The following is a 13,385-nucleotide window of genomic DNA, read 5'->3' as shown; positions in this document are numbered from 1 at the left end:
GCTGTGCCACCAGGGAGGGCCCCCACTATTACATTATTTAAAAAAAAAGGGAAAGCTGCTTTATACAACATACCCTTTCCTGCTTTGTTCTTATCTCCATTTTGCTTTCTGGAACAAAAATATGACAGTTTGGAGCCCTGATTGTCCTTCTATGAATATGAGTGCTTTAGGGGTAATGGGGTAGAAGGCACATGGGTTGCAAGGATTTCGTGGGTTACCTCAGTGGTGTTTATATATAAGAGGCAATAAATTTTGTATGAATTACTCTTATTTGTGGGTCTGTTATATGCAGCCCCAATAAATTTTAGTGTGAAACAATGAAGGCATTCACTTTTTGGGAGGGTTGAAGTTAATTGTGGATGTATTTTATACTCATTTTCTGGGATAAGTGTATGAAGCATATAAACGTGAATGAAAAGTGAGCACTTACCGCCAGAACGCATTCAGGGCTGGAGGACCACACCTGATGTTGAAAAAGAGCCAAAGAATTACTGCAACAAGAAAGCCACAGTAAAAAATTTCTCATAGTGGAGGCAGCCATTTAATCCAGATGAAAATACTAAATGTGGCCTCAGATTAGATTGAATTAGAGCATGTGGTCTTTACTCAAGTCATGACCATGAAAACAAAGTACAAAGTATGAACATACCTTGAGAACACAGGATCTATATTGCCACACTTATGTAGGAACAAGCACTTTAAATCAGTTATTACTAGAAGCAATGGGTAGACACGGACAGAGTGTGAAGGCGTAGATAATGGGAGCACATTTAAGGAAGTTTAAGGAAGCTGCCTGCCGATAGCCTCTGTTACCACAGAAGATGAAACAGTTACAGAGCAGCTCGGATTGGGAGCTGGGAGAACAGCATCAGGAAATGAAAGCAGCCTCTTATGAATATGATAGACTCAACAAGGGCCCTCTCTGGTGGCGCAACAGGTTAAAGTGCAGCACTATGAAGCTATCACAGCCACTGCAGCATGAGTTTGATCCCCCACCGGGGAGATGACCCCACATGGCTCAGCAGACCTCTCCTGTCTTGCCCACTGCTCCCCTCAATAGTGTATTTCAGTCAATCTGCCTGTTTTGCTCCCTCACTCTGTCTCTGGTAGATTCTCTCACCCTCTCCCCTACACACACACCTCTGGCCTCTACCCCAGTTATGTCTGCATAAATAAATGAATCTCTGCATAAATAAATAAATATTTAAAAAAATTCAACTCCTTTGTTCTCAACACAGGTCCCCCAACCTATAAGACCTCATTTCCTTTTTCAGTTGAAGAGATATATTTGGGTTTATCTTTTACCTCTTGCCAATTGATTTGCAATAGAGCTATTTTTTTAATTAAAGATTTATTTATTTATGCATACAGAACTGGGTACAGGTCAGAGGTAGGTGAGGTAAGAGGATTCACAGAGAAGGAGTGGGGAGCAGAACAGGCAGATTGACAGAGTACACTGCTGAGGGGAGCAGCGGGTAACCAGTCTGTGTGTTCTCTTGCCTGGAATGAAGTGTTTTACCAGACACTACATGCAAGATGCAATTAACACAGCAAATGCTGTTACTGCTCAGCTCACAGGCTTACTTGAGTCACTAACCTGGTGGATCAATCCCCACCTCCAGTTCTGAATAGAATGCCAAGAACCTCTTATCTGCTGAGGGAACTGTTCCCCGCTCCTTGCCACGAGTCACCAACAGTTGGGGCGATTTGTCTAAGGTTAGCCCCTAACCTTTCCATTGCCCTTGGTGCTGCTTGTCCCTCTGTTCCGCCCCAGGAGGAAAATGCTTCAATGGTGAACAGGAATGAGACCTGCTGGTGAAGACTGGGCAGTGTGATAGGGAAGAGGGCAGAGTGCTCGAGGCTCACATTCCTAGAAAGAGACTTCTCCACCGGCCTTTCCTGTCTGCTGCTAGGGCTTCTGCCACCAACTGGCAGGCTCTGGGCCTGATGCTCAAAAAGTGACCCCTGCCTCTTTGTGCCACAGCAGTCACTCACACACCTACTGGCTGTGAGACCTGGGGAATCAAGGCAGCTTTCCAGCCTCAGGTTGCTCCTCTCAGTGATGGGGGAAGTGGAAGACCATCATGGGGTTATTATAAGGGTGAGTGGGGTCCTCCATGGAAAGTTTTTTCAGGGACCCCAGCCCTGGGGAAAGGTCTGCTGACAGACTATGGTCATCATTCTCTTACCTTTGAGGAAGATTCTGCCTCATCCTGCACTTCTTAGATGTTTTCCTATTTATTTATTTTTTTTCATCTCAATTGTAATCCCCACGGGTTTCCCATCACCAAATGGTTTTCCTATTTGAAAAGAAAATTTGAACTTCTATTTGGGTAAGGAAGAAGACAGAGCCAAGAGTATCCATGGATGAAGAGGGACAGGGGGTCTACAATAGGGTTTTTGACTTGCTTGGGTATCTTTGATGGGGTGGTGTGACTCTTCCATTTGTCAAATATATTAGAAGGTTTAGTGGGTACAGGCACATCTCTAGATATTGAATTTTTTTAAAGATTTATTTATTTTATGAAAATAATAGCTGGGGTACAGGCTAGAGGTGAGGTGGATGATAAAATTCACCAGAGACAGGGTAGGGAGCAGAACAGGTGGATCTACTGAAATACTCTGCTGAGTGGAGCAGCAGGAGAGACAGGAAAGGTCTGCCACGCCATGTGGGTCCCCTCCCTGCCTGGGGATCAAACTTGTGCTGGGGTGATTGCGGACAGTCACATAGTACAGCACTTAAACCCATTGTTCACCAGAGAGGGCCCCTAGGTATTGAACTTAATCCAACACACAAGGCAAATAAAAATTCTGACCCTCAGGCTTCCATTTGAGCCTGGAATCAGCCACTCATTGGGCATCACCACAGGGAGTGTCCACGGCACAGCCCTCTCCTGGTCCCCATTCTCCCACAGTGTGATGAGGATGGTGGGCCCTGGGTCAACTGAAAATGTGAAAAGACTTTGACTTGAAAGGAAGGACTCCCTTCTCCAATGAGTAGAAAGTACAGAAGTGGGGTATGCAGAGGGGCTGGCAGGAGCCTCTATCACATATATCTCATGACTCCTGATGTTGTAGAAGTCTGAGGGTCTCTCCAGGAAATGATGAGCTGCGGGTGGCTGTGGGGCTTTGGGGGACTTAGGTGTACCCAAAGGCTAGGCAGCTCTTAATAGAATCCATAGCCATCACTTCCCCATTCTTGCCCTCTTCCGCCCCCATCCTGAGACCATGACAGAGGGTGTGGAGAGCATGCTGCTCACACATCTGGCTCAATCTTCCAGTGGTGCTCAGTGAGGCTCGGGGGCAGTGAACGCCACCCTGTGGGAGATAATGGCAGTGGGACACATCCAAGAAGCACCTAAGGAGAGGGGCAGTATGTAGATGTAGAAAGGAACATCTGAGGTATTGGAAGGGACCATCGACGCCTGGGCAGGAGAGAGTGCACTTGTTGCATGTTGTGAGAAATTCACAGAACACCTGCTGTGTGCCAGCAAGTGCAGTGTGTAGAGCACACTGCCTTCTCGTACTTGTTTTTCAATGGCGAGGTGACAGGTGAAAACAGAGAAATATGTAAGGCTGGAGGAAGGGGTAGGTGATCAGAATAGTGACCAAAGACTCTTACTTCAGAAGGGTTTCTCAAGCTGGAGCCTCTGCCAGGACAGTCAGACTGGAGCTGGGAATGCAGGAGAGCTGCTTTCAGCAGGGCAAGAAAGGAAAGACCAGGCCTGTGACTCTCCAGCCCACCCAGCTACCCTCTCTTCCGTACTGGTACCTGGCTGGATGAGTACTCTGAAGATTTTTTTCAACCCCCCAAATTTCCCTGTCTGAAGATACTGTTGGCTTATGTGCAGTTAAACATGGCTGGTTCAGATTGGGAGCACCATGCCCTCTTTCTTTTTGCATAGGGGGAGCATCTGGAGTCCACAGAGACAGTTTGAAGGCGAGGAGCATTGAGGGAGGGTGCTGTGAGTGTGTGGGGCCTGTGCCCACAGAGCAGGGCACCCAGAGGCTGGAATTGAGCCAGGAGCAATGTGTAGGTTCTGACTACTTCGCCCACGGGCTGCCTAGCAGAAGACCTCCTTCCTCTACTGTAGCCTACAAGATTCCCTTAAAATAAAATTCAATGCTTTATTATTCAAATGTCTTAATTGACTTTAAATACAATCACAAAGTGTACCACCTCCAAAAGGTTTGAGTTTCAAATATTTTCATCAAAGAGTACCCTGGACCTTTCATGAATCACCCCTCATTCTTCTCACCCTGGCTCCTGGTACCCACAAATCTTCCTGAGGTCTGTATGGACTCAAAGTGCTCCTTAGTGATTACTGTACGGTGCTGCAGGAGTTTGATCCAGGTGACTTTTGAACTGCAATAGTAAGACCAACAAGAGGGCTTTTCAAACATATCAGATGCCCATGGAAAATAAGAGGACAGAGCCTCAGGCTGGACTTTGTAGCTGAGCGAAGCTTTGAATTATCCTGGGGATACTTCTACCTGTGACTGCTGTTGCACTCCTGTGCCAACCTCTAGTGCTAGTACTCCTTACCTTCAGTTTCCCTGTGGGAGGGAGCTCTTCCTCAGTCTTACACCCCATGGGAAGGAGGGAAGAGACCTCTTATCCATAAAATGCGGGCGTGGGGTGGGGGCTGCCCCATGATCTGAGGCTGTGAAAGAATCATGGTCTGTGGCTTCTCTTTTCTCTTCCCAGGATGGAGCCCCCATGCAGAGACCATAGGTCCTCATTGGGAGGCTGATGGGCAAGGGGATTCCCATGGTTCCCAGGGGTCTGCTTGGCCATGAGACATTTGGGCATCCAAGAAAGGACAGGGTCTGAGGTCTTGGACACAGTTCTGGACAGATGCAACAAGTTTGAACCCTGCTCCTCTCTAAAGTGGAGGGAATTTTGGGAGAAAAGCTATCAGGCTCCTCATTTTGGACAGATCATGTATTTGTAACAGAATATGACCTGAAGCTGTCCCTGTACCAGGTGGTATGATTCCAAGTTCTAGTTGATACTTTACTTCTCCATTTCTTTGTAGAAATGCCTTCCATAAGGGATCAAGGGCAAAAATAATAACAATAAATAAAAAAAATTAATGGGCAACTATAGACATTCTGCAGGGGGAGGGGAGGGAGAAGGATCAAAACAGAGGAGGGGAGAGCACAAGGGACTATGATGATTGTGGGTAGGGGGTGAATTGGTGGGGGAATTCTATGGGGATTACACCTGAGAGGAGAAAGCAAACACTATAGAAAAATGAACAATGATGTAAAATATATATAAATAAATTGTATTAAAAAATAAGACCAGGCCCTCCCAGGTTGTGCAACGGGTTAAAACACAGCACTGTGAAGCTAGCTGTAGCTACTTCAGTACAAGTTCAATCCCTGGCCAGGGAGTTGACCCACATGGTGCAGCAGACTTCTCCTGTCCTTTCTTGCCTGCTACTCCCCTCAGCAGTGTACTTTGTCCATCTGCCTGTTCTGCTCCCTACTCTGTCTCTGGTAAATCCTCTCACTGCCCCTGCACCTCTGGACTGTTCTCCAGTTATGTATGCATAAATAAATAAAATATGATCAAGAAAAACCACAGAGAAAGTGATGAAATTTGAGTACCTGTTAATTCAGCTTCAGTGTCAAAGAATATTTAAGTTTAGCTTAATAATAAAGAACATTCCAAGAGTCAAAGAAAAATAAAAGAAATGCCTTCCATTATTATGCACCAACCTCTAGGCCCAGTCAGACTGAAGCTTGCTCCCATAGAACACTAGGTCTTTTCTAAATACAAAAGCAGTAATAATGACTGCATATTTTTTCATATTTGGGCCTGTATAACTTAAAAACCAGTGCACAAAGTGACAACAACAATAAGATAAAAACGAAGTAGGGCGGCAGTCATTTTTGTGGTTGGATATGGTTTTCACAATCACCGAAGTACCCACAATGCTCACACAGTCCTGACAGGCTTCTGTTCCCAGAGGGAGTCAGGAGGCCTCAGGAGGGCTTCTGGCCTAGATGATCACTAGTCCTGTCACTGGCAAAAGTTTCTTTGATTTTCAAGTTTCTCATGGCCAAGATAGAGATGGCAATGGCTCAGTCAGAGGGCTATGAAACTGGGAATCATTTGAGATAATGTGAAGTTAGTAGAGTTCTTGGAACATGTAAAGTACAATATTGGAAAGTTTTTTTTTTTTTTTCCTTAATCACTATTCGTGAGTCACTAATGATGCCCAGTGATGTTTTCCTTCTGACCCTTCAACCCGCATGTCTGCTTTTTTCTGAGCGGTCCCTGAAGGTAGGTTGTCTCTAATGCCTTCTGGATTTCCAGCTGCCCACACCAAGTAGGTGTTCCCTAGAACTGGTAGGAGAAATAGGACGGGACCAACAGGAGGGCCGGGACTACAGACCTGAAACATGGAACACTTAGCTTCACTTCCCAGGCAACCTCCCATCTTTAGTTAGATTCAGGCTCCTGGTTAGTGCAAGCCCAGAACCAACTTGCGGACACTCTCAGGGTAACTACTGTGTGCAGTGTGTACGCTCATTTATTTCTGTCTTTTTTGAGGATGAGCAAGCTAGCCAGGCAGAGGACCACCGACCCACTGACATGAGGTCCGTCAGGTCAGCAGGTGCCTGTAGTTTTCGGAAGCAATGAGTGCTGTGACTCCAGGGGAGACGCGGAGTAAATGTGTTACTGTTGGCTTCTGCCTCCTACCAAGAAGGTTGCGAGGCCGCTGTCTCCAGTGCCTCAGGACCGGACTCCCGAGAGCAAGGCATCCACCGATCTGCGACCCTGAAGCCTGCTTCCAGTGAGGCAGACCCGGCTCGCGCATGCGGGCGAGGAGGTGCGGGGGAGTGGGTGGGAGGAAATTTCCTGGGGCGGGGCTTAGATGAAGGGGCGGGGCTCTGGGTGGACGCACCTCTCAGAAGCCGCTGGCGTTCACGTTCAGCCAATCAGGAGTGTTTCCATGGGGCTGTCCCAAAGCCGTCTCTCCGCGGATCTTTCTTCTGCCTCTCGGTTTCCCGTCGGCTAGTTGAGTCTACGGAAGGAGCATTTCCGTTTCCGGCGGTGTCCACGCGGGCCTGAGGAGTTGCAGTTGTGAACCCGGTAACGACCACTGACTGGGGCAGGCGGCCGCGGTGGGCGTCTCGTGGGTTGGGGCTCTGGGAACATTGGGGCTCTGGGCGCGCGCGGTTGTCTTCCCCCGGGCCTTCCGGACAGTCTTTGCTCCCGAGGAGCGCTTCACGTGGACAGACCTCTCGTAGTCGCCGGAGAATTCCTCTGAGGTCGTTGCGGGACTGGCTGAATGAATTCTTGCCGAGAGCCTGGACTGGGAAGGGAGGTGACTGGGAGTGGTGCTTTCATGGCAGGGTAGTTCTAGCCGGTGACTTAGACCGGACCAGATCTGATGGCTCCAGATTTGGGATCCTCTCAAAAGGAGTCATCAGTACAAGTTCGGTACCAAAATGTAGTAGTGAAAGAAATGATGACTGAAGTCACACAGCTCTTTAGCTTGAAAGCATTCCTGGAACCCAGCTCTCCGAAGTCCCAGCACAATTCTTTGACATTATGCTGGTGTATGTAACCTAATGGAAATCTCAAGGTGGATCAATCTTTTGATTGGCTTCCCTTCCCTAGTGAGATTATAACCTAGTCTACAATCATAATGTCTTGAATATCATAGGCAGACATAATTACGGGGTAGAAATTAATTCAGTACCATAATTGATTGAAATGACACCCTAGCCCTCCTTCTGTTTATCCATGCACGATAGCCTGATCCCCCTCCTCTCCCCATTCCACTGTTCTCCAATTTACTGTCTAAGAATTGCTGGGACTCTCAGAAATTATTGTAAGGTTTTCTGCAAATCCAAATCTTCAGATGTTACCCCAAACCGATCCTATCTCACGTGAATATATATTACTGCTTTTTAAATGTGTACAGGTGATTATTAGAATTTACTAGTGTTAACAGGATCAACACATACTGAAAGTGAAACTGATGTGCTGTTGAAGGGTTATTAACATGCCTTTAATTTTAAAATGTGAAACTAGACCACTTCATTAACCCAATTTAATTTTTAGATTTAACTGTTCAGTATGGTAAGCACTAATAACATATGGTTATTTAATTTAGAATTGAAGTAATTAAAATTGAAGTTTAAAATTTGATTTCTCAGTTTCTCTAGGTACATTTTTAGTTCATAGTAGCCACTGTGGCTAATGAACTATGGTAATGAAAAGTATAGTTGTAGACTATTCTATTATGGTAATGAAAAGTATAGTTGTAGACTATTCTATTTTGAAGAAATGGATCATATGTAGACCTGAAAGTGGGCTTTAACCAAGCAGAGACTACTAGTTTACAGCATAACAGAGCAGCAAAGTGAAATTGGGAATACTATTAAGAAGTTCCTATCCCAGTTAATTGAACAAATACATATTTATTTCCTTGAGGTGTTGACTGTATTATAAAATGCTTTCCCCTACCTCCACTCCATTCAATGTAGGTTAAAGTTTGTGAATCAGTTAAAAAGACACTATGGAGACTAAGGACCAGAAGAAACATAGAAAGAAAAACAGTGGACCTAAAGCTGAAAAGAAAAAGAAACGGCACCTGCAGAATCTCCAACTTGGAGATGAGGAAGATGCCCGGAAAAGAAACCCCAAAGCTTTTGCAGTCCAGTCTGCTGTGCGGATGGCTCGATCCTTTCACAGGTACATTTACCTGGAGTCTAGTAGTTCTTCCACTAGAAGGTTTATTTTTTTAAACCTTGGGAAACTTTGCAGATGATGTGTAGAATCACAAGTCTAGTCTAGTTTTGAAGGGCATGGGAGTGGGTGCCATGAGAATCCTCTACTAAACCGTGAGAGTCTTGCCTGCTGAAACTATCTTGTCTCCAAGATCAGTAACTGACATTTTTGCCCAGGAAAAAAGCTCACAAATAGTTTCTCTTTAGCAAATATGTTCATAGCCTTTAAACAATTTCTGTAATCGTAGGCATACTTGTGTTTTATTTTTTTCTGGATGTTTCATATACTTGTAATATGAATAATTAAATGGTTTTATTTAATGAACCTTTAGTATGTGACAATCTGTGTGCTTTAAAACATGATTGAATTAAATTCTCCTAGAAGGTAAGCCAAATTTAACCCCAAAACTTCTGTCCATATTCACTATGATACATTGCTTCTGTTTGCCTTTTGTTTCTTTTTAAAATATTATAATCTTCTGAGAAAGCAATGAGAAAATGTCTGTATAGTTTTTACCATTCTAAGCTGATAAGTCAGTCTGTTAGGTATTTATTGAATTGCAGTTACTGGGTTGAGATCAAGTTAACAAGTTCATTTTATTCCATAACATTGTGTATTCTGCTCTCTTTAAAATATTTATTTGTAAAGATGATGCATTTTATTTTTTGAAAATGAATTTTTTTTTTTTATTTAACTGTTTAGGACTCAGGATTTGAAGACAAAAAAACATCATATTCCAGTGGTTGATCGAATGCCACTAGAGCCCCCACCAATAGTGGTGGTGGTTATGGGACCTCCAAAAGTTGGAAAAAGTACTTTGATCCAGTGCCTCATTCGGAACTTCACCAGGCAGAAGCTGACAGAAATCAGAGGCCCTGTAACAATTGTATCAGGTAGGAAGTTGCTATTGTAAAAGACATTACAGGTGTTATCTTCTTGGTGAGTGCATGTCTTTATTGAACATTGTTTAACACTGATCAGTGTTAAAGTAACACTATCACTTCATATTTCCCCTGTGCTTTTACTGAGTTAACTATAGCTTCAGAAAAGGATAGATTCCCAGGGTTTATACTGATGGATGTCTACCTTATTCTGAATCCTCTATGGATTTGCAAAATATGCTCCTCTGCAAGGCGCAGCTGTGTGATGAGCACCTTCATTTAACAGAGGGTATCTACTGTGCTCCAGGCATACCTGCTTACCCTTATGAAGCCACAATCTTATGGATATGAGGAGTTTGCCTCCTTTCCTGTGAGAACTTGTCTTCTCCGGGATATGGTGACCTTTGTGGGTTTGAGGGAAGATGAAAAAAATTCCCAAAGTAGCATTGGTAGAATCAGAAATCTCTTATAGCAGTCATACAGTTGGATTGAGACGTTTCTTTATTTTAAAGACATTCCTATCATCTTGCCTGATAATTCTTTAACCTTAATTTGGAAATGACTGTTCCATGAGCATTGTGCTATATTTGGTTTGAAAATGTTTTTATGTCAAGTGGTACACAGGACACTTTATTTGAAGCATTGGCCCCTCTGCTGAACAACAGGATCATCTTGGTCGTGAAACCTACTGCCCAATCCAACCCATATTTTATCTGTTTAAGTACTTTATTCATACGGGTAAGCTTTTAAGTCATTTTAAAGTTAGAAAATTTTATAGTAAGAAAGCTAAGATGGAATTTATCTGTTTTCACCATAAAAATGAACTTCTGAAATACTTGTATAATTGCTTTAGGGAATGCAATTAAGAATCAGAATTAATTTACTTTTACAAGATTTTTTTAAAAGCAAAATTTTCATCCATTCTCTTACAGGTAAAAAGCGCAGACTCACCTTTATTGAATGTGGGTGTGACATTAACATGATGATAGATCTAGCTAAAGTAGCAGATTTGGTAAGTCGTGGGGACAAAGTAGGGGTTTTTTTTTGCATTTATTTATGCATACAGAACTGGGGTGTAGGCCAGAGGTGCAGGGGTGGTGAGAAACTTCACCAGAGACAGTGGGGAGTAGAACAGGCAGATGGACAAAGTACACTGCTGAGGGGAGCAGCGGGTGGGTCAGGAGAGGTCTGCTGCACCATGTGGGTCACCTCCCAGGCAGGCGAGAAGTGATTTCAGCTTCTTAGTGCAGTGCTTTAACCCGCTGCGCCACCAGGGAGGGCCCAAGAGGTAAGTAGTTTTTATCTCCAGTTTACAGATCAAGTTGAGGTTTTAGGGATTAAGTGGTGGTGTCAGAACCTCCATTCTTTTTTTTTTCTTTTAGATCCTCCATTATCATTAATCATTGAAGTAAATACATGAGTTGCCCTTGAGATGTTGCTCTTGATGATGGAAATAGTATTTAGCATATGGAAATAGTGTGGTTTCAATTGCATTTAGAGAAATTGGGGTATTTATTCCTTTTAAATTAGCAAAACTAAAGCCAAAAAGAAAGACAATTTTAAGCTATACTGAGTAGGAGTGTGGAGTCAAGTATTAATTTTTTTTCAAAGATTTACTTATTTATGCATACAGAACTGGGTACATTTATTTATGAGTACAGAGAGGTGCAGGGGGTAAGAGGGTTCACCAGAGACAGAGTGGAGAGAAGAACAAGCAGATACACTAAAATACACTGCTAAGGGTAGCAGCAGATGGGTTAGGAGAGGTCTGCCACACCATGTGGGTTACCTCCCTGGCTGGGGATCGAACTCATGTTGCAGTGGCTGTGCTAGCTTCATAGTGCTGCCTTTAACCCATTGTACCACAATAGATGCTCTGGAGTCAAGTATCAGTTACCTGTTTGTTTTGATTCAGCATTCTGGAGAGCTATAATATACTACCATTGAAAATGAGTATTTTTTAAAAAAAGATTTATTTATTTATTTATACATATAAGAACAGGGGTATAGGACAGAGGTATGGGTTGGTGGGAGGATTCACCAGCTATAGAGTAGGGAGCAGAACAGGCAGATCCACTAGAATGCAGTGGACATGATAGGAGAGGTCTGCTGCTCCATGGGGGTCACCTCCATGGCTGGGATCTAACTCATGCTACAGTGGCTGTGGATAGCCTCATAATGCTGTACTTTAATCCCTTGTGCCACAAAAACACAAGGTATAATAAGTTTATACTACTGTGGGTTGACAGAAACATATTTTTTGGGTTGACAATAAAATAAACCTTTTTTTTTGTGTGTGTGAAATGAATGTTTTTTGAAAAAGCTTATGGTCAACCCAAAAATATGTTTTTGTCAACCCACAGTATTCCTTGTGTTTCTGAAGTTATTGAATCAGGTCAGTGTATGAATCAATATTTTTTTTTGTGTGTATAAAATATACTAAGTGCCTGTTTTATATGTAAATGAACTTATGTGTCTATGGTCTAATAAAATTTCAGTTACAAAACAGGTGATAGGCAGAATTTGATTCCTGGGCTATAGTTTGCTAACAGTCTGTTTTGGATAGTTTTCTTGAGAGATTGTGTCTTCCCTTTTTTAAGGTTCTGATGCTCATAGATGCCAGTTTTGGATTTGAGATGGAAACATTTGAATTTCTGAACATCTGCCAAGTACATGGTTTTCCGAAAATTATGGGTGTTCTTACTCATCTGGATTCTTTCAAGTACAGTAAGCAACTGAAGAAGACAAAGAAACGTTTAAAACACAGGTTCTGGACAGAAGTCTACCCGGTAGGAAGAGACTTAATTATTGAATAGTGTTGCTATAATCCTTTAAAAATAGAGCGAATATGAGAGATTAGTAAAAATCTCTTTGGGACTTAAACTTCTGAGTTCCCTTTATCTACTGTTCCTATCCTTGGAATAGATCCCCTAGAACCAGCAGTATCTAGTTTAACTCCTTTAGATTTTAGACTAGAGCACATCTGAAGTTGATCCTATTTACCAGGATCGGGAGTGGTAGTACACTTACAGTCTCACTCCTGCCCTCCATACGACGTTGGCCCATCTGTCACAATTTTTTTCTGCCCACTTCATGCAGTACTCTGGACAAATGTCATTGCTTGCCAGGGAGCAACTTGAAACTAAATGTTTTAGCCATTCTGCCCTTGTGAAGCCCTAAAAGATCAGTACTGAAAGAAGATGGAAATTCTGAAGCATTGGCATTGTGGTTTGCTAGGGGTCTCTCTGTCGTAGGATGGTTTCTTATTTAGAGACCTTTATTTTGGTACAGTGTGGATAAGGTTTAACTGAAATTTATTTTATTTTCACTGTTCAGGGAGCCAAGCTCTTCTACCTTTCTGGAATGGTACATGGAGAATATCAAAACCAAGAAATTCACAATCTGGGCCGTTTTATTACTGTTATGAAGTTTAGGCCTCTTACATGGCAAACCTCTCACCCATATATCCTGGCAGACAGGTAAAACGTGAAAGTAGACTGTTTTTTCCTGACTCATAGTTTGAAAAAAGATTAGGAAAAAACAATAATAATGAATTTATTTTGTGCTTACTTTTGAATGGTTGAGGAGAAAATAGTTTTTTTTTTACATTAAAATTGTGGTTGTGGGAATAGATAGGTTACAATAGTATGAGAGTTTTGAACCATTTAAGGCTATAGGATGTAGCCACATCCTGCTTTCTTTCCCTTCTGCTTTTTTAGTATTATCTTCTAAGCCTGGAAGAATACCCT

General features: G+C 43.0%; 1 protein-coding gene across 1 annotated transcript in view; it reads left to right on the top strand.

Annotated features, from left to right (window-relative positions):
• Positions 1-7,021: 7,021 nt before the first annotated feature.
• The window catches only part of BMS1 (BMS1 ribosome biogenesis factor), a 39,902-nt gene continuing 33,538 nt past the window's right edge, over positions 7,022-13,385 (top strand). The window contains exons 1-6 of the mRNA XM_012723914.1: positions 7,022-7,108; positions 8,512-8,719; positions 9,458-9,648; positions 10,569-10,648; positions 12,237-12,425; positions 12,973-13,115. Coding sequence (XP_012579368.1) covers positions 8,544-8,719; positions 9,458-9,648; positions 10,569-10,648; positions 12,237-12,425; positions 12,973-13,115 — 779 coding nt within the window. The 5' untranslated portion in view covers positions 7,022-7,108; positions 8,512-8,543. The remainder of the gene's footprint in view (positions 7,109-8,511; positions 8,720-9,457; positions 9,649-10,568; positions 10,649-12,236; positions 12,426-12,972; positions 13,116-13,385) is intronic.

Source organism: Condylura cristata, unplaced genomic scaffold (genome assembly GCF_000260355.1).
Source record: "Condylura cristata isolate star-nosed mole 26May11 unplaced genomic scaffold, ConCri1.0 scaffold00011, whole genome shotgun sequence".
Lineage (NCBI taxonomy): Eukaryota > Metazoa > Chordata > Mammalia > Eulipotyphla > Talpidae > Condylura > Condylura cristata.
Note: the sequence above shows the minus strand (reverse complement) of the source record. Positions and strands in the feature narration are given on the sequence as shown.